The following is a 21,016-nucleotide window of genomic DNA, read 5'->3' on the forward strand; positions in this document are numbered from 1 at the left end:
AATGCGGCCAGGGGGAACTGCCCTTCCACGGAGGTGGAAGGGATAGTAGCCAACCCGGGAAGAACCAGCAGCAAACCCGGGGAAGGCCGAGCAGATGAAAGAACAGCGCAGGGTCCTGTGTCGTTCCTCCACGAAGACGGGGAGCGACATAATGGTGCCGTGACTCGGATTAGGAAACCTAGGACGGATATGAAACTTAGGAGGGAAGAAACGGGAAGAACTGGGAAAATATCGGAGAGAGAGACTAGCAAACAACCTAGGGAAAATATCGGAAAGAGAGACTAGCAAACAGCCTAGGGAAAAGCCGGACGAAAGAGGTGCCAGAGGAAGCTGTTGAAAGCCTAGGCATAGACTCAGATACGGACTACGGGGGGAAGCTGGGAGAAATCTCTAAGGTCGAAAGCGAAAGTGAAAGCTAGAACAAACAGACTCGGATGCGGACTGTGGGGAGAGGCCAGGAGAAATGAGGGAGGAATATCGTTGGAGGAAAGCTTGGGGAAACATACCGGGTAGAGAAAAATGTTAGGGAAATTGAAGCCGCAGGGGGCAGGCCAAGGCGGAAACGAAAGCCACTTTGGGGTTCTCAAGTTAGCCCGGGAATAGGGGGCGAAAAGTTGAAACTAGAAGCTGAAACGTGAGCCTGGTTGGGATCCGTCTGATTAGCCCGGGGAGCAAAGGACGGGAAGCCAAACCGTGGGGCGGAGACGTACGCTGGGTTGAATTCGCCAGGCTAGCCCGGGGAACTTGGATTGAATGCTAGTGGTGGAGACGCAAGCTACGCTGTGTTACTCGCGGAAGCCGCCGCGTGCAGAGAGAGCACGGGGCGTGAATAGATAGGGAACGCTGGCGTAGGCCGTGGTTCAGACGCGAAAGGGTTAAGCGTGGAGACCGCGGAGCGCGCGAAGCCGAGCCGCGCAAAGCCGGGAAGCTGCGCAGATGAGAGAGGCGCACGGGCTGAAGCGGCGAGGTGCCGGGAAGCTGCGGGGATAAGAGAAACAGAAGTTTGGAAGTGAAGTAAAAGAGAAATGGGAATGCTGGAAGATAGAAGTGAAATGGGAGAGGTAGGAATGCCCGGAGATAGAGAAATAGAGAAAAATAAGGCCTCCCCTCAACATGCCAATTAGAAGGCTTGGATTCGGTCTGCCCGATTAGTGAGGCGATGAGCACCTGGGCGGCTAGCCGCAGGTCACCGAAGACAGGCACGAATTAACATCAGTAAAGCTTCCCCACAATGCAACAATTAGGAGGCTTGGATTCGGTCTGCCTGATTTAAGGCGGTAAGCGCCAGCAAAGCTCGACCAGAGTATGAGCTGCAGGTCACCGAAGATAGGCACGAACCAACACTAATAAGTCTCCCCCACAATAAGGCAATGAGAAGGCTTGGATTCGGTTTGCCTGATAGGTTTTGTAAGCCCCTGCAGGCAGAGCAGAGCATGCGCTGCAGGGCACCGAACACAGGCACGCATCAGCGCCTAAAAACCTCCTCACAACATGGCGAAGAGAGGACCCGGATTCGGTTTGCCTGATAGGACTTGTAAGAGCCTGTGGCAACTCTAGCAAGTAGAGCAGAGTGTGTGCCGCGGGACACCGAAGACAGGCGCGTATCAACGCTAAAAAATAAAAAGAAAGGGGGATCTGTGGGGAGCAAACCGGACTAGACTGTTACTGGAATTAAGACTTATTCTATGCATCTGCTCTCCCACAATATGGCGCTGGGAGAGGAGAAAACAGCTTCCGCACAGCTGCCTCCAGTTCAACCAATTAACTGTAGGACTTGCTCTTGATTGGAGAGCAGCGTACTCGGCGTGTGGGCAGCCGAGTTGGGATTGGCGGAGGAGGACTATAAAGGAGGAGAGAGACGGCATGCACCAGGAACATCTATGGGGAACATCTAAGGGGAACACCTGTGCAGCCCCCCAGAGAGCCGGCCGGCGGTGTGCCGCTCCCCTGCGGAAGTGGGGAATGCGGCCAGGGGGAACTGCCCTTCCACGGAGGTGGAAGGGATAGTAGCCAACCCGGGAAGAACCAGCAGCAAACCCGGGGAAGGCCGAGCAGATGAAAGAACAGCGCAGGGTCCTGTGTCGTTCCTCCACGAAGACGGGGAGCGACATAATGGTGCCGTGACTCGGATTAGGAAACCTAGGACGGATATGAAACTTAGGAGGGAAGAAACGGGAAGAACTGGGAAAATATCGGAGAGAGAGACTAGCAAACAACCTAGGGAAAATATCGGAAAGAGAGACTAGCAAACAGCCTAGGGAAAAGCCGGACGAAAGAGGTGCCAGAGGAAGCTGTTGAAAGCCTAGGCATAGACTCAGATACGGACTACGGGGGGAAGCTGGGAGAAATCTCTAAGGTCGAAAGCGAAAGTGAAAGCTAGAACAAACAGACTCGGATGCGGACTGTGGGGAGAGGCCAGGAGAAATGAGGGAGGAATATCGTTGGAGGAAAGCTTGGGGAAACATACCGGGTAGAGAAAAATGTTAGGGAAATTGAAGCCGCAGGGGGCAGGCCAAGGCGGAAACGAAAGCCACTTTGGGGTTCTCAAGTTAGCCCGGGAATAGGGGGCGAAAAGTTGAAACTAGAAGCTGAAACGTGAGCCTGGTTGGGATCCGTCTGATTAGCCCGGGGAGCAAAGGACGGGAAGCCAAACCGTGGGGCGGAGACGTACGCTGGGTTGAATTCGCCAGGCTAGCCCGGGGAACTTGGATTGAATGCTAGTGGTGGAGACGCAAGCTACGCTGTGTTACTCGCGGAAGCCGCCGCGTGCAGAGAGAGCACGGGGCGTGAATAGATAGGGAACGCTGGCGTAGGCCGTGGTTCAGACGCGAAAGGGTTAAGCGTGGAGACCGCGGAGCGCGCGAAGCCGAGCCGCGCAAAGCCGGGAAGCTGCGCAGATGAGAGAGGCGCACGGGCTGAAGCGGCGAGGTGCCGGGAAGCTGCGGGGATAAGAGAAACAGAAGTTTGGAAGTGAAGTAAAAGAGAAATGGGAATGCTGGAAGATAGAAGTGAAATGGGAGAGGTAGGAATGCCCGGAGATAGAGAAATAGAGAAAAATAAGGCCTCCCCTCAACATGCCAATTAGAAGGCTTGGATTCGGTCTGCCCGATTAGTGAGGCGATGAGCACCTGGGCGGCTAGCCGCAGGTCACCGAAGACAGGCACGAATTAACATCAGTAAAGCTTCCCCACAATGCAACAATTAGGAGGCTTGGATTCGGTCTGCCTGATTTAAGGCGGTAAGCGCCAGCAAAGCTCGACCAGAGTATGAGCTGCAGGTCACCGAAGATAGGCACGAACCAACACTAATAAGTCTCCCCCACAATAAGGCAATGAGAAGGCTTGGATTCGGTTTGCCTGATAGGTTTTGTAAGCCCCTGCAGGCAGAGCAGAGCATGCGCTGCAGGGCACCGAACACAGGCACGCATCAGCGCCTAAAAACCTCCTCACAACATGGCGAAGAGAGGACCCGGATTCGGTTTGCCTGATAGGACTTGTAAGAGCCTGTGGCAACTCTAGCAAGTAGAGCAGAGTGTGTGCCGCGGGACACCGAAGACAGGCGCGTATCAACGCTAAAAAATAAAAAGAAAGGGGGATCTGTGGGGAGCAAACCGGACTAGACTGTTACTGGAATTAAGACTTATTCTATGCATCTGCTCTCCCACAATATGGCGCTGGGAGAGGAGAAAACAGCTTCCGCACAGCTGCCTCCAGTTCAACCAATTAACTGTAGGACTTGCTCTTGATTGGAGAGCAGCGTACTCGGCGTGTGGGCAGCCGAGTTGGGATTGGCGGAGGAGGACTATAAAGGAGGAGAGAGACGGCATGCACCAGGAACATCTATGGGGAACATCTAAGGGGAACACCTGTGCAGCCCCCCAGAGAGCCGGCCGGCGGTGTGCCGCTCCCCTGCGGAAGTGGGGAATGCGGCCAGGGGGAACTGCCCTTCCACGGAGGTGGAAGGGATAGTAGCCAACCCGGGAAGAACCAGCAGCAAACCCGGGGAAGGCCGAGCAGATGAAAGAACAGCGCAGGGTCCTGTGTCGTTCCTCCACGAAGACGGGGAGCGACATAATGGTGCCGTGACTCGGATTAGGAAACCTAGGACGGATATGAAACTTAGGAGGGAAGAAACGGGAAGAACTGGGAAAATATCGGAGAGAGAGACTAGCAAACAACCTAGGGAAAATATCGGAAAGAGAGACTAGCAAACAGCCTAGGGAAAAGCCGGACGAAAGAGGTGCCAGAGGAAGCTGTTGAAAGCCTAGGCATAGACTCAGATACGGACTACGGGGGGAAGCTGGGAGAAATCTCTAAGGTCGAAAGCGAAAGTGAAAGCTAGAACAAACAGACTCGGATGCGGACTGTGGGGAGAGGCCAGGAGAAATGAGGGAGGAATATCGTTGGAGGAAAGCTTGGGGAAACATACCGGGTAGAGAAAAATGTTAGGGAAATTGAAGCCGCGGGGGGCAGGCCAAGGCGGAAACGAAAGCCACTTTGGGGTTCTCAAGTTAGCCCGGGAATAGGGGGCGAAAAGTTGAAACTAGAAGCTGAAACGTGAGCCTGGTTGGGATCCGTCTGATTAGCCCGGGGAGCAAAGGACGGGAAGCCAAACCGTGGGGCGGAGACGTACGCTGGGTTGAATTCGCCAGGCTAGCCCGGGGAACTTGGATTGAATGCTAGTGGTGGAGACGCAAGCTACGCTGTGTTACTCGCGGAAGCCGCCGCGTGCAGAGAGAGCACGGGGCGTGAATAGATAGGGAACGCTGGCGTAGGCCGTGGTTCAGACGCGAAAGGGTTAAGCGTGGAGACCGCGGAGCGCGCGAAGCCGAGCCGCGCAAAGCCGGGAAGCTGCGCAGATGAGAGAGGCGCACGGGCTGAAGCGGCGAGGTGCCGGGAAGCTGCGGGGATAAGAGAAACAGAAGTTTGGAAGTGAAGTAAAAGAGAAATGGGAATGCTGGAAGATAGAAGTGAAATGGGAGAGGTAGGAATGCCCGGAGATAGAGAAATAGAGAAAAATAAGGCCTCCCCTCAACATGCCAATTAGAAGGCTTGGATTCGGTCTGCCCGATTAGTGAGGCGATGAGCACCTGGGCGGCTAGCCGCAGGTCACCGAAGACAGGCACGAATTAACATCAGTAAAGCTTCCCCACAATGCAACAATTAGGAGGCTTGGATTCGGTCTGCCTGATTTAAGGCGGTAAGCGCCAGCAAAGCTCGACCAGAGTATGAGCTGCAGGTCACCGAAGATAGGCACGAACCAACACTAATAAGTCTCCCCCACAATAAGGCAATGAGAAGGCTTGGATTCGGTTTGCCTGATAGGTTTTGTAAGCCCCTGCAGGCAGAGCAGAGCATGCGCTGCAGGGCACCGAACACAGGCACGCATCAGCGCCTAAAAACCTCCTCACAACATGGCGAAGAGAGGACCCGGATTCGGTTTGCCTGATAGGACTTGTAAGAGCCTGTGGCAACTCTAGCAAGTAGAGCAGAGTGTGTGCCGCGGGACACCGAAGACAGGCGCGTATCAACGCTAAAAAATAAAAAGAAAGGGGGATCTGTGGGGAGCAAACCGGACTAGACTGTTACTGGAATTAAGACTTATTCTATGCATCTGCTCTCCCACAATATGGCGCTGGGAGAGGAGAAAACAGCTTCCGCACAGCTGCCTCCAGTTCAACCAATTAACTGTAGGACTTGCTCTTGATTGGAGAGCAGCGTACTCGGCGTGTGGGCAGCCGAGTTGGGATTGGCGGAGGAGGACTATAAAGGAGGAGAGAGACGGCATGCACCAGGAACATCTATGGGGAACATCTAAGGGGAACACCTGTGCAGCCCCCCAGAGAGCCGGCCGGCGGTGTGCCGCTCCCCTGCGGAAGTGGGGAATGCGGCCAGGGGGAACTGCCCTTCCACGGAGGTGGAAGGGATAGTAGCCAACCCGGGAAGAACCAGCAGCAAACCCGGGGAAGGCCGAGCAGATGAAAGAACAGCGCAGGGTCCTGTGTCGTTCCTCCACGAAGACGGGGAGCGACATAATGGTGCCGTGACTCGGATTAGGAAACCTAGGACGGATATGAAACTTAGGAGGGAAGAAACGGGAAGAACTGGGAAAATATCGGAGAGAGAGACTAGCAAACAACCTAGGGAAAATATCGGAAAGAGAGACTAGCAAACAGCCTAGGGAAAAGCCGGACGAAAGAGGTGCCAGAGGAAGCTGTTGAAAGCCTAGGCATAGACTCAGATACGGACTACGGGGGGAAGCTGGGAGAAATCTCTAAGGTCGAAAGCGAAAGTGAAAGCTAGAACAAACAGACTCGGATGCGGACTGTGGGGAGAGGCCAGGAGAAATGAGGGAGGAATATCGTTGGAGGAAAGCTTGGGGAAACATACCGGGTAGAGAAAAATGTTAGGGAAATTGAAGCCGCGGGGGGCAGGCCAAGGCGGAAACGAAAGCCACTTTGGGGTTCTCAAGTTAGCCCGGGAATAGGGGGCGAAAAGTTGAAACTAGAAGCTGAAACGTGAGCCTGGTTGGGATCCGTCTGATTAGCCCGGGGAGCAAAGGACGGGAAGCCAAACCGTGGGGCGGAGACGTACGCTGGGTTGAATTCGCCAGGCTAGCCCGGGGAACTTGGATTGAATGCTAGTGGTGGAGACGCAAGCTACGCTGTGTTACTCGCGGAAGCCGCCGCGTGCAGAGAGAGCACGGGGCGTGAATAGATAGGGAACGCTGGCGTAGGCCGTGGTTCAGACGCGAAAGGGTTAAGCGTGGAGACCGCGGAGCGCGCGAAGCCGAGCCGCGCAAAGCCGGGAAGCTGCGCAGATGAGAGAGGCGCACGGGCTGAAGCGGCGAGGTGCCGGGAAGCTGCGGGGATAAGAGAAACAGAAGTTTGGAAGTGAAGTAAAAGAGAAATGGGAATGCTGGAAGATAGAAGTGAAATGGGAGAGGTAGGAATGCCCGGAGATAGAGAAATAGAGAAAAATAAGGCCTCCCCTCAACATGCCAATTAGAAGGCTTGGATTCGGTCTGCCCGATTAGTGAGGCGATGAGCACCTGGGCGGCTAGCCGCAGGTCACCGAAGACAGGCACGAATTAACATCAGTAAAGCTTCCCCACAATGCAACAATTAGGAGGCTTGGATTCGGTCTGCCTGATTTAAGGCGGTAAGCGCCAGCAAAGCTCGACCAGAGTATGAGCTGCAGGTCACCGAAGATAGGCACGAACCAACACTAATAAGTCTCCCCCACAATAAGGCAATGAGAAGGCTTGGATTCGGTTTGCCTGATAGGTTTTGTAAGCCCCTGCAGGCAGAGCAGAGCATGCGCTGCAGGGCACCGAACACAGGCACGCATCAGCGCCTAAAAACCTCCTCACAACATGGCGAAGAGAGGACCCGGATTCGGTTTGCCTGATAGGACTTGTAAGAGCCTGTGGCAACTCTAGCAAGTAGAGCAGAGTGTGTGCCGCGGGACACCGAAGACAGGCGCGTATCAACGCTAAAAAATAAAAAGAAAGGGGGATCTGTGGGGAGCAAACCGGACTAGACTGTTACTGGAATTAAGACTTATTCTATGCATCTGCTCTCCCACAATATGGCGCTGGGAGAGGAGAAAACAGCTTCCGCACAGCTGCCTCCAGTTCAACCAATTAACTGTAGGACTTGCTCTTGATTGGAGAGCAGCGTACTCGGCGTGTGGGCAGCCGAGTTGGGATTGGCGGAGGAGGACTATAAAGGAGGAGAGAGACGGCATGCACCAGGAACATCTATGGGGAACATCTAAGGGGAACACCTGTGCAGCCCCCCAGAGAGCCGGCCGGCGGTGTGCCGCTCCCCTGCGGAAGTGGGGAATGCGGCCAGGGGGAACTGCCCTTCCACGGAGGTGGAAGGGATAGTAGCCAACCCGGGAAGAACCAGCAGCAAACCCGGGGAAGGCCGAGCAGACGAAAGAACAGCGCAGGGTCCTGTGTCGTTCCTCCACGAAGACGGGGAGCGACACCCCCCCCCCCATTATGAGTTCTTTTCTCTCAAAGTGATTTGCTACTTGGAAGCCACGTGGTTTCCCAGATATTTAAGAATGAATGCCTCCTAGGGTAACTGTCTCATTTCCAACTTTAACTCTTGCAAGGCGACTGGCTACCAGCTGGCAGATCCAGGCTAGATGCTAGTGGGATAATAATGGCCAGTTATTGCCCCTTTTTGAAACATGTTTTAAAGCCAGGGCAGGACTAAGGCTGACTTCTAGTCACTTCCCACAGATGCTGTGTCATCCCTTTAGTACTCAAGCTAGCACCCTTCCGAGACAGAACCTGAGTGCTTGGTTTAAATAATTCAGCCTTTGAATATATTTACCTGTCCCTCTCTATTAATTCTATTAATGACCAAACTCTCATGGTGTCTGAGGGTATGTGAAGTGTGTATGGGAATGCTCAGATGTGGAGAAAAGTGTTATCTTCCTGGCTCCCTCTCTCTTGCAGAGATAAGAGAATAGGAAAGAGGTGGAAACCCCTTCCTCTGTGACCTGGGTTGAGTCCCAGCAGGGAGTGAGTGGCCTTGTGGCTGTGCTAAGGGAAAACTGTCCTTAGGGACTGCTGCAGACTCAAGTCGTGAGTGACAGCTGGACTCTAAGATTTATTTTTACTTATTTGCAAGGCAGAGCCACAGATGTCTTCCATCTGCTGGTTCACTCCCCGAATGGCTGCCAGGGCCAGAGCTGGGCCAGGCCAAAGCCAGGAACCAGGAACTCCATCCGGGTCCCCATGTGATTGCAGGGGCCCAAGCACCTGGGCCGTTCTCTGCTTCTTTCCCAGGCGCACCAGCAGGGAGCTGGAGCAGAAGTGGACAGGCAGGACTTGAATGGCACTCTGACTATGGGATGCCAGTGTCACAGGCGACAGTTTAACCTGCCATGCCACAATGCCAGCCCCTGACGGCTCGGCTCCTGATGAGCCGTTTCAGTGAGATCAGTGGGCTTAGAGTAGTACTTTACCCCCAAGTTGCTGCTCTCTCTCTGGTTACATACTAGTGCTGACACTAGTAGGCCTTCGGTTCTCAGAGCCGCTCAGCAGTCTTGTCCTACTGACTTAGAAAGCCAGCAAAATCCTCCTCTTGCCTCCATCCTGCCTGTGCCAGAAGCAAGCTGCTCAGCGGCCAGTCGAAGAAACTCTGCCCTGGCTCAAGTAAGTGGTCCAGAGGGCTGGCACAGGTGTGGGTCAGAGGGCCACCCGTTCCAGAGCTCATCTTAGAAGACGGCACCACCTGATCGCCTGAGGCCAGGACAGATGTAGCTGGAGAACCAATCAGTAGAAAATGTAACTGATGTTCCAGGTCCTCTGTTACTGTCTTCAGCTAAATCCTCAAGTATGGTTTGGTTACACTCAAGGATCAGAGTCATGCTAAAGCATCTATTGACACCATGTTTATATCCGCTCCTGAGATTAACTTTGGTGGATGTTACACAGACAGATCCTAAGTGACTGGCCTGGATCCTCAGGTCCCCATCCATCCTGGAGCCCCCAGTGCCAATATCTTTGCCTCTCTTCCTCGTCATGGTCTTCGCTGCCTCCAGGAGCACCTGCCTGGTGCGGAGACAGGAGAGCAGAGTAGGGAGGCAGGAGTTACTGAGCCGGCCCATCTCCTCTGGGACTCTGAAGAAGTGCGCTGGAGCAAGTGTGTCTGCTTCCTGGCTATGCTTTACTGCCCCAATGCACCCCGTTTACTCTGGAGACAGGGCTAGGGAAGCAAAGCGCTGGCTTGTGGATCGTTCAGAACACCTGGTTCTTGGGGTGTACAGCCTCTGGACATTAAATGCCCTAAGTCTAGATCTCTGCATTTTGGTGGTGGTATCCCAATGAGTGCACCTAAGTGACAGTTATTAACAGAAGTGTTAGAGATGAGACAGAAATTCTGGTCTGAATTAATCCTGCGTTTTTCCGGTAACACTGCAACTGTTCTCAATAAGCTGGTATTACAGGCTCAACTTTGACATTCTAAGAATTAGCAATGCATCCCTTTAAATGACTAGGAATTCTCTTTACCTAGGGCCCTAGTTCCACATATGGCAGCTGAATTTGTAACTCGTAAACATTTCCATCCTGAACCAGCTGCACACTAAGAGGCACCTTGCTTTTCTCCTAATCTGTTACTCTGCCCGTGGCTCGCTCTCAAGACGGCCACTTTCACGCCCAGCTTTCTTAACTTGCTGAGTCTCTAGCAACCGGAGCCACCTGTGAAAGTCAGCGTGGTAGTAAGAATGGGGTACATTGATGCTGTGGGAAACTCCTGCTCTTAACACTGTCTCGTGTGGGTCTCTAACAAAGGGTCATTCAAGCTTGCCCCAAGTAGCTGGAGCGATTTGGCCTTGCGGAGTTTGCTCTGTAACGTGGACAGTGGAGCCAGTGGAGGATGTGGGGGCTGCCAGGCGTCTGTAAGGTGCCCAGCATGGCGTGGTGTGATGCGTGGCAGTGGACCCCTATGACGTCCCCTTTCTTTCCTGTCCCTGGCGTCTTTCTGGGACTCACTCGCTGGCCCCAAAATAGAAGTGCCAGTCATAGATACTGCTAAGGTCGGGCAGGGCTGTTTTGATTCCTTCCCCACCGCCTGGTTGCATCATTGTGTCATGTACCTGTGTTCTCTTTCCACTCCACTGGAGCCCGGAGAGGTTTATCAAGGCCAAAGGCAATGTCTGGGCCGGAAAGAGCACAGTAGTAACTGGTGTATTTCATTACCAGCACATGAGACAGGACTAGTGAAGCTGTGCCAGTGTATAAACAGCAAGTGAAAAACAAGAGTCCTTTCAGATTGGTGCCAGATCTGACACGAGAGCTTCCTTGGTTTCAGGCTCATCTGGTCTTAGAGGAAAGAACAGCTATGGAATACCAGGTCCCACCTGTCCTGTATTTGCAGATGCATTGGGCTGAAGCAGAACTGGAAGGCGCAGCTTCCTCAGGCGTGACAGGCAGACACCAGGGTTCCCTCCCTCTTAGTGCTGACTGTCATTATGGCTCCAAGAGTCTACATCAGTGAGCCCACTGCTTATGCCCCATGGACCAGAATTTGCCCTAGTGTTGTGGCCAACAGGGCCCCCAGGTGGGCTTATTCTAGGCTCTTGTTTACATATATGAAAGAATTGAAGTACATGTAAGGTGTACAGGAAAGCAGGATTTATTTTTTTTTTTTTTAAAGATTTATTTTATTAGAGAGAGAGAGAGAGAGGTCTTCCATCTGCTGGTTCACTCTCCAGATGGCCACAATGGCCGGAGCTGTGCCAATCCAAAGCTAGGAGTCAGGAGCTTCTTCCGGATCTCCCACGTGGGTACAGGGGCCCAAGGACTCAGGCCATCTTCTACTGCTTTCCCAGGCCATAGCAGAGAGCTGGATCGGAAGAGGAGCAGCTGGGACTAGAACCGGCATCCAAATGGGATGCCGGCACTGCAGGCAGCAGCTTTACCCGCTACGCCACAGGACTGGCCCCAACAGGATTTATTTTTAAAGGGATAGCACTCAGATGTGAGGGTGGACAACCTCTTCATGAGGAAGGAAAGATGGCTGCCCCCACCAAGCTAGGGCCACCCCTTTATAGGGTAGGAGGTGGTACCCTAATTGAATATTCAAATGGGGCAGAGTTTGAGGGGCGTGAATTCCACTCACCTCTGTCCCCCTTTTTGGGAGGAGGGGAATCTCGGAAGTTTCTTGGTGTTTTCAGATGGGGCTGCAGCATACACGTCAGTCATCCCGGCACCTTGGGCGTGATGGGGAATGGGTGTGCTGAGCCTGCAGCTGTGTTGCATCAGCATGAAGTGGGTGGCGTGGGTGCAGTGCTGGGCTGCAGCACAGAGCCTGCTGCCGTCTCCCAGCTCCTCTGCTCTCTGCTCCTTGCCTGCCCACATCACCAGCACTCTGATAAACCAATACCTTTTTTTTTTTTTTTTTAAGAAAAGATTTATTTATTTATTTGAAAGTCAGAGATACACAGAGAGAAGCAAAGGCAGAGACAAAGAGGTCCATCTGCTGGTTCACTCCCCAGTGGGCCACTACAGCTGGAGCTGTGCCGATCCGAAGCCAGGAGCCAGGAGCTTCTTCTTGGTCTCTGACGCGGGTGCAGGGGCCCATGTGCTTGGGCCATCTTCTACTGCTTTTCCAGGCCACAGCAGAGAGCTGGATTGGAAGTGGAGCAGCTGGGACTCCAACCAGCGCCCATATGAGATGCCAGCACTGCAGGCAACAGCTTTACCCGCGATGCCACAGCACTGGCCCCAAATCACTACCTTTAACATTACTCAGTTCATCCTACTCTTAGAAAAAATTAACCTCCCATCAACCTCCTTACTCAAAAAACTAGCCTATTGGTTACAACTCGTGTTCTCAGCAACCTTATATCACATTGTTCTAATATTAAAACATTTTATTGGCCGGCTCAATAGGCTAGTCCTCCGCCTGCAGCACCGGCAACCTGGGTTCTAGTCCTGGTTGGGGTGCCAGATTCTGTCCAAGTTGCTCCTCTTCCAGTCCAGCTCTCTGCTGTGGCCCGGGAGCACAGTGGAGGATGGCCCAAGTGCTTGGGCCCTGCACTCGCATGGGAGACCAGGAGAAGCACCTGGCTCCTGGATTCGGATCAGCGCAGAGTGCCGGCCACAGCGGCCATTGGGGGGTGAACCAATGGAAAAAGGAAGACCTTTCTCTCTGTCTGTCTCTCTCGCTGTCCACTCTGTCAAAAATAAATAAATAAATAATTAAAAAAAATCTTATCTAAGAGGGAGAGAGAGAGAAAGGAGTGAGCTTACTCCTCAAATGCTCAGAGTGGGGCTGGGCCAGAAGCCGGGAACTCAATCCAGGTCTCCTGTGTGGGTGGCAGGGACCCAACCACTTGAACCATCACTTGTTGCCTCCCAGGGTTTGTACTGATAGGAAACTGGAATTGGGAGCAGAACTGGAGCTCAGACCCAGGCACTCTGCTATGAGGTGTGGGCTTCCCAAGTGGCGTTGTGACAGCTCTGGCAAAGGCCCACTCCTCCAATACTCAAACTTTTCATTCCTATTAAGTTGGCCAACTCTAGTCTTATGGGTATCTCAATGCTGTTGGCACAGTTAGCACTGGTGGAGCAAACTCCTGAGAGCTACATCATGATGGTATAATGTATTTGGCAATTCAGCTCTGTAATGAACTAGAACAGTTAAAAAATAGTAAACACTGGTAATCCTGGAGCAACCAAGGTCTCAGTGTTTTGAGTTGTTAATTACTTAAAGGGTTACAGCATTAGAATTAAACAGTCCTCGATGGGCCAGAGTTTTTGCCTATCCACCAAAATCCACATTCTGCCTCTTCTGGACATAAGCTAGATTTGCATTTGCTGGCCAGTGCCACATGAGCAGGGGCAATGTGCCACCTCAGGCCACCAATGCTTTCTTCCCCTCTGCTGCTTAGCACCTGGGAAGACCTGGCCTTAGCCACAAAGCCCTAATCACCAAAGCTCCCTGCTGAGCTGGAATCCCTGCCCTGGGTGTTCGATGAACAGGAAACAGTGTTTGAGTCGACTTTGGGGTGGGGGTGCCGTTCGTCATGTGTCGTGTTTACACATAAAAGTCTGAGAGAGTAGTGTATGGGGAGCAGGACAGGGCTTTCCACCATTACATATTCAGTTTCACAAATAATTCCTGTTGCCAGTAACGAGGGTGGGAAACAGCAAAACAGCCCTGATAATAAACTTAGCTTGCTGTAGGAGTCGTCACCTGACATTTAAAATTATGGCAGTTGCAGGACAGATGGAGTCCTGTAGGGTGGGCTGCTCGGCCAGGCCTGTCAAGATAATCCCTCAGCTCTGCAGATCCAGAAACACAAGGCTTGCTGTGTGCAGGGGTCGCCAGGTGTGCAGAGCCCGAGGCTCACGCTGACCATGCTGCATAAACCCAAGTGCCCGTGCATAGCTATGTGCAGCAAATAGTTCTTCTAGCACCCATGGGCTGGAAGCTCTGGTTGGTATGAAGGCATCTGGGAAATAAAGCGAATAACCAGAGGCTGTGTGGTGATGGTGAGAAGGAACCAGAGCAAATGGGGTTGGATAATCTTGGGGGAATCACCGTCCAAGCTGTGATTCATTTGGTGAACAACCGCAAGGAAGGGTTGCACATTTACTGACCAAAATCCTTTGACCATGAGACGACCAAATCTCTGGAGACTCCTTTTTAGGCTTTGTGCAGTTTTCTTCTGATAAGTGTGACGGAAGATGGTACTCTGCTAACTTGTTTTTTACTTATCAGAGTTTATATCTTAGTATCTGTGATTGGACTTCAGTGTTCCCCAAGTTCTAGTACTTATCTTATCACTTTAATTTCCCTGCATTTCTTATTGGTCATGTGTGGTTTGGCAAGTTCAAGTACCTGGAAAGTGGTTCTGAAAAGTTAATATTAACATTATTAGATTATAAAATCTTTTATGACTGTAGATCTAAAAATGTGACAACACCGCAGACATGCTCTGGTGTCTTCTATCTAGTAAGACTCAGGCTGGATCTGGTCTAAGGAGACTGCTGATAACTGTGGAAGCAGGAACGCCCTGGGATGAGCTCCACTGGGCAAGACTGTCCAGTCCAGGAGCGTGCCGTCAACAGAAGCAAGACATGATAGTGACTTGAAGTTAAAGCTTCTTTTCTCTGAAGTCCAAAGTATCCTCCCAGATTTTTTTTTTTTTTTTTTTTTTTTTTTTTTTTTTTTGACAGGCAGAGTGGACAGTGAGAGAGAGAGACAGAGAGAAAGGTCTTCCTTTTGCCGTTGGTTCACCCTCCAATGGCCGCCACGGCCGGTGCGCTGTGGGCAGCGCACCACGCTGATCCGATGGCAGGAGCCAGGTACTTATCCTGGTCTCCCATGGGGTGCAGGGCCCAAGCACTTGGGCCATCCTCCACTGCACTCCCTGGCCACAGCAGAGGGCTGGCCTGGAAGAGGGGCAACGGGGACAGAATCCGGCGCCCGGACCGGGACTAGGACCCGGTGTGTCGGTGTCGCAAGGCGGAGGATTAGCCTAGTGAGCCGCGGCGCCGGCATCCTCCCAGATTTTAAGACTGGTGAAGTCTATAATGACTTACACCTTTTTTAATGTCTTAAGAATATTTTATAGATGTTTTATTTGGTCATTTTTCTCTTGGTACCCCATGTCTTTGGCCTGTTGTCATATTCTCCCACCTCTTCCCTCCCACCCCCCTTCTTATTTTAGTTCTCGGGATCTTTTCTGGTTTGGGGCCTTCCTTCCATATGATTATTTCTTACAATGCACTGACAAAGACTGTAGCTATAGGTGCGTCCTTCCTTCAGTCAAGAACAGGATAAGCGTTTCTATTTTGCTTCTAAAATTCCTTTTGGTAGCAGTCACCTGCTTGGGTTTATGTTCCTTATTATTGCTTCTCAATTTGTCACATTCCTTTAGAAGTTTGGTTCTGGACTCAGTTTGGGTTCAAGAGTTAGGTCAGTCTGATTTAAATTCATGATGAGTCCCATGCTGGTTTTAACCCATTATGTCCCATCCTTCCTATATCTATATAAGGACACCCATAAAAATTTTAACTGAGCAATAAATATACCACCTACTACTCTGAAGTATTGTTTTTAGAATTTTATTCTTTTGAGAAAAGTGAATGATTATAGCATTTGAAATTTAAAACTCATTGTGCAGTGGCATAAGCTATACTGCAAAAGCTAGGGATATAATCAATGATAACATTTCCTGATAATTCAAATCCCTTTTTGATACAGCTGAGTTATTTATACTTATACCTAAAAGTAGCAGCCAAACTGGGTAGGAAAATATTCAAAGCTCTCAGAATACTTATTAGTTCATAATGTGCTGGAATCAGGAGGGATTCTTTGGGAGACAAAATATAGTAAATACAAACTCTGAAGCCAGCTGGCCTAGGTTTAGATCCCTGTTCTGGCACCTAGCAGCTCTGTGTGACCTTCAATTTTCTCATTTACGAATAGGCATATTTTAGTGCCTTATACAACTGTCCATAAGATGAATAAGAGTTTGTTGGAGGGCTGGTGCTGTGGCATAGTGGGTAAAGCCACCACCTGCAGTGCGGGCATCCCTTATGGGTATCGGTTCGAGTCCTGGCTGTTCCACTTCCGATCCAGCTCTCTGCTATGGCCTAGGAAAGCAGCAGAAGGTGGCCCAAGTGCTTGGCCCCTGAACCCGCATGGGAGACCTGGAAGAAGCTCCAGCTGTGAGGCCATCTGAGGAGTGAACCAGCAGATGGAAGACCTTTTTCTCTCTCTCTGCCTCTGTGTAACTCTACCTTTCAAATAAATAATCTTTAAAAAAAAAATCTGTTGAATAGAATAGTGCTTTGGATTATGTAGTTCTCTTCTACAATGCTTTAGGTTCTCAGATTTACTTTTTATTTAAGAAACAGTGTATAAGAATTTGTGTTTTCATAGTAAGTCCATAGTAAATTCTTCAAGTCCTGTTTCCTCTTGGTATTTTACTTCCACTGTATAACTCTGGGGTATTTGAAGTCCAACTGCTACTGATTTCATGACTGTTGGCTAAGTCAATTAAAATCTCTGGATTCACTTTCGAAAGCCTAGGTTCTTTTGCAAAATGTGTTCACAACAGGATCTACCTCTAGGGATCACTGGGAGGATCCAGATGATCCTGCCGCCGTCAGGGACATTCATTACAAAACAAGTCTGTCCTACGCTTTGCCACAAGTGACTACTCATGGCCCAGGCCTGTCACAGTTGGAATAGCACATACAATTCATCTTTCCTCGTTTGTTTTCAGGCTGCCGTCTAAAAGACTATGGAGATTTGAGTTTCACTCCAGTCCCCAAAGATGATCTCTATAACAACCTGATAGTGAATCCACGCTCGGTGGGCCTTGCCAACCAGGAGCTGGCTGAGGTGGTTAACAGAGCGGTGTCTGGTGGCTACAGCTGTGTCACTGTGGGAGGCGATCACAGGTAAGCTGGGAGCCTGGGCTAGTGGAGGGCTGGCTCACAAGATGCTTTGACTGTCCCTCAGATCCTTTAGCTGTTTCTTCACGTGGAGGAAATACCCCGTAGAAAGCTTAGGGTATGATGTACAAGTATATAATAGCATTTTGAAAAAAATTTGTTTGAAAGGCAGAGCAAGGGAGGGGAGAAGAAGCAGACCTTCCATCCACTAGCTCACTCCCCAGATGGCTGTAATACCATGCCTGGATCAGGCTGCAGCCAGGAGCCAGGAACTCCATCCAGGTCTCCCACATGGGTGGCAGGGGTTTCAACTACTTGGACCATCTTCCACTGCTTTTCCAGAAACATTAGTGACCACAAGCAGTGGCTTAACCCGTGTGATAGCATTTTTTTTTTTTTTTTTTGACAGGCAGAGTGGACAGTGAGAGAGAGAAAGACAGAGAGAAAGGTCTTCCTTTGCCGTTGGTTCACCCTCCAATGGCTGCCGTGGCCAGCGCACTGCGGCTGGCGCACTGCACTGATCCGATGGCAGGAGCCAGGCGCTTATCCTGGTCTCCCATGTGGGTGCAAGGCCCAAGCACTTGGGCCATCCTCCACTACACTCCCGGGCCACAGCAGAGAGCTGGCCTGGAAGAGGGGCAATTGGGACAGAATCCGGCGCCCTGACCGGGACTAGAACCTGGTGTGCCGGCGCCGCAGGCGGAGGATTAGCCTAGTGAGCCACGGCACCGGCCCGTGATAGCATTTTTTTAAAACTACTTTGAGGAGCTGGCATTGTGGTGTAGCAGGTAAAGCTGCTGCTTGCAGTGCTGGCATCCCATATGGCCACCAGTTCAAGTCCCGGCTGCTCCACTTCTGATCCAGCTCTCTGCTATGGCCTGGGAAGGCAGCAGAAGATGGCCCAAGTGTTTCGGCCCCTGCACCGGAGTGAGAGACCTGGGGGAAGCTCCAGGCTCCTGGCTTCAGATTGGCCCAGCTCCAACCATTGCAGCCTTTTGGGGAGTGAATCAGTGGATGGAAGACCTTTCTCTCTGCCTCTGTCTCTCTGTAACTCTGCCTTTCAAATGATTAAATCTTAAAAAAAAAAAATCTGCTTTGAAAGAGAGACAAATGGGGAGCTCTGATCTGCTGAATCACTCTAAGTACCTACAACTGCTCTGGGGCTTGGCTGGGATGAGGCTGGGCCCGTGAATTTAATCCGGTGTCTCATGGAGGTGACAGGTGCTCAACTACTTCAGCCATTATGGCCACCTCTCAGTCTGCATTAGCAGGAAGTGGAGTCTGGATCAGAGACAGTTAGCAAATCCAGGAACTCTGATATGGGGGTGGGCATCCTTACTGGTCTTAACCACTAGGCCAAATGCTTACCCCTATAGTAGCTTTTTTTTTTTTTTTTTTTTTGACAGGCAGAGTGGACAGTGAGAGAGAGAGAGACAGAGAGAAAGGTCTTCCTTTTGCCATTGGTTCACCCTCCAATGGCCGGCGCATGGCTACCGGCACACCGCACTGATCCGAAGGCAGAAGCCAGGTGCTTCTCCTGGTCTCCCATGGGGTGCAGGGCCCAAGCACTTGGGCCATCCTCCACTGCACTCCCTGGCCACAGCAGAGAGCTGGCCTGAAAGAGGGGCAACCGGGACAGAATCCGGCGCCCCGACCGGGACTGGAAGCCGTTGTGCTGGCGCCGCAAGGTGGAGGATTAGCCTATTGAGCCGCGGCGCCGCCCAGCATTTGTTTTTAAAACAATTTTTATTTGAAAGGCAGAGTGGCAGAGAGAGGGAAGGAGACAAACATATCTTGTATCTGCTGCTTTACCCCCCAAATGCCTGTAATAGCCAGGGACAGGACAGGCAAAAGCCAGGGAGCCAGGAATTCCATCAGAGTCTCCCATGTGGGTGGCAGGAACCCATATGCTTAGGCCATCATCCGGTGCCTCTCGGGCACATTAGCAGGAACCTGTACCAGAAGCACAGAATTAACTGGGACTCAAACCACATACAATGATATTGGATGCCAGTGTTCCAAGTAGCATCTTAACCTGCTGTACCACAATGACCCCCAGTAATAGTATTTTTATGCCCAAGGTGATGCGCTACTGAGACACAGTGGTTTTCCCTATACAACATGTTGTATCCACAGCAAGATGTGTATGTCTGCACATACTAAGTGCAGGGGTGGCTGAGCAAGGTTTGTAGGTGCTGTCTTGGTGCTTACCTAGTGGAAAGGTTTCTTAGGACTTTCACCCAGCACTCTGAAAGCTTGGCAGTAGCCATCAGCAGGCTGAGTGCAGGCATTTTGTTGGCATTTCTGCAGATTAGTCTGTTAAAGATTCCCTCTTGGCGTGTAAAAGGAATTTCTACCTCCACAGTGTCTCCTAGGTGCCTAATGCAATCCTGCGCTCCTGGTCTCTTAGTCGATCAGTGTGTACTTTATCAAGCACTGTTCTGTTTTCTCAACAGTACTAGGGATGTGGGAAACTATGATCTGTTAGAACTAGATGAAATAAGTCCATATGCAATGAGGGGGAAAAAAATCCCTAATACCGAGTTCTACAGAATTTGAGAAGGGATCAGTAAGACTTCACAGGGGAGTGTGATCTGAGCCACGTGGTGAAGATTTCTGGTAGAAGAGGCACTGAAGTAATGAGTACTTCTTACATATTTTATTATCATCCTAACAATGCCACGAGGTAGATGTGGTTTTTTTTTTTTTTTTTTTTGACAGGCAGAGTGGACAGTGAGAGAGAGAGACAGAGAGAAAGGTCTTCCTTTACTGTTGGTTCACCCTCCAATGGCCACCGCGGCCGGCGCGCTGCGGCCGGCGCACCGCGCTGGTCCGATGGCAGGAGCCAGGAGCCAGGTGCTTTTCCTGGTCTCCCATGGGGTACAGGGCCCAAGCACCTGGGCCATCCTCCACTGCACTCCCTGGCCACAGCAGAGAGCTGGCCTGGAAGAGGGGCAACCGGGACAGAATCCAGCGCCCCGACCGGGACTAGAACCCGGTGTGCCGGCGCCGCTAGGCGGAGGATTAGCCTAGTGAGCCGCGGCGCCGGCCGATGTGGTTTTATTTAATACGTTCGTTAGATAACTTATCCAGGGCCTACAGCCAGGAAGTAGCAAAGTGGGGAATTCAAATCCAAAGTGTCCCCCATGGCAATTAGCTTCCTTTTCCAGATCCAATTTAGCAGTTTCCACTGAAGTTCTCAGAGGTTTCCAGATCTCTAAATAGAAGTCAAATCCTTGTTAGAACTGGAGAGGCAGGTGGATTCCTCATCAGGAATACAAATCAGGCACACTAAGAGCGCTCAGACCCGGCTGCAGTATTACTGTCTCTGGAAGTTTACACAGTCTTTCTTCTGATCCAGTCTCGTCACCTGGGCTTCTCTCAGCAATGTGATTCCCAGGCCTTGGTTCTTTTTTTGCCTGCAGCTATCTGTACTGTAGCCATGTGCTCTAGATTGGATAACTGAGTGTGCCTCAAAGGCCCATGTGTTAAAGGCCAGGCCCCCGACATCTTATGGTACTGGTACTGGGGTGGAAACTTAAATTCAAATAAGGGTAGGGCCTTTGGGAAGTGACTAGATTGAACTAGGATAAACCGAGCACAGCCCCAGTGGATCGAGTCATGGTGCTTTTCAAGGAGATCACACACACAGACACAGCAAGAAGACACTTGGTCCCTCTCTACTTCCTGGTTGATCATGTATTCCTTACTCTGCATACATTCTGCCAGTTACTACCCTCAACAGGTGTCAGCCCAATGGGATGCCCAATGGGATACTCAATCTTGGACTGTCAACCTCAAACTATGAACCAAAACAAACCTCCTTCCTTCATAAGTAGCCTGTCTGTGTCAGGGATTTAATTAAGCTGACCAATACACTATGTTACTATTTGCTTATTTCCTATTCAATGCTAAAAATTAGGCAATTGAAGATTCTAAAGAGAAAGGGGTAAGTATATAACTTGAACAACTGTTAAACATTTTAAAGGAAGACATTTGTAGGTTACTGCTTCTTTAACGTAGTAAGTATATACTGTCACCTTAATCATCAAACGAGCTCTGACTTTATCAGGCTAAA

General features: G+C 51.0%; 1 protein-coding gene and 1 long non-coding RNA gene across 2 annotated transcripts in view; one reads left to right on the forward strand and one right to left on the reverse strand.

Annotated features, from left to right (window-relative positions):
* The window catches only part of ARG2 (arginase 2), a 44,188-nt gene that overhangs the window by 14,344 nt on the left and 8,828 nt on the right, over window positions 1-21,016 (forward strand). Inside the window, 1 exon segment of the mRNA NM_001082181.1 lies at window positions 16,767-16,944. Within this exon segment, the coding sequence (NP_001075650.1) occupies window positions 16,767-16,944 (178 nt within the window).
* LOC149120075 (uncharacterized) lies at window positions 11,143-11,908 on the reverse strand. The gene is made up of 2 exons (XR_016226488.1): window positions 11,645-11,908; window positions 11,143-11,368 (listed from the first exon to the last, which is right to left on the reverse strand). It is a non-coding gene; the product is annotated as an uncharacterized LOC149120075 (long non-coding RNA).

The sequence above is a fragment of the Oryctolagus cuniculus genome, chromosome 20 (genome assembly GCF_051225735.1).
Source record: "Oryctolagus cuniculus isolate XC-2025 breed Fujian yellow rabbit chromosome 20, ASM5122573v1, whole genome shotgun sequence".
In the NCBI taxonomy this organism is placed as follows: domain Eukaryota; kingdom Metazoa; phylum Chordata; class Mammalia; order Lagomorpha; family Leporidae; genus Oryctolagus; species Oryctolagus cuniculus.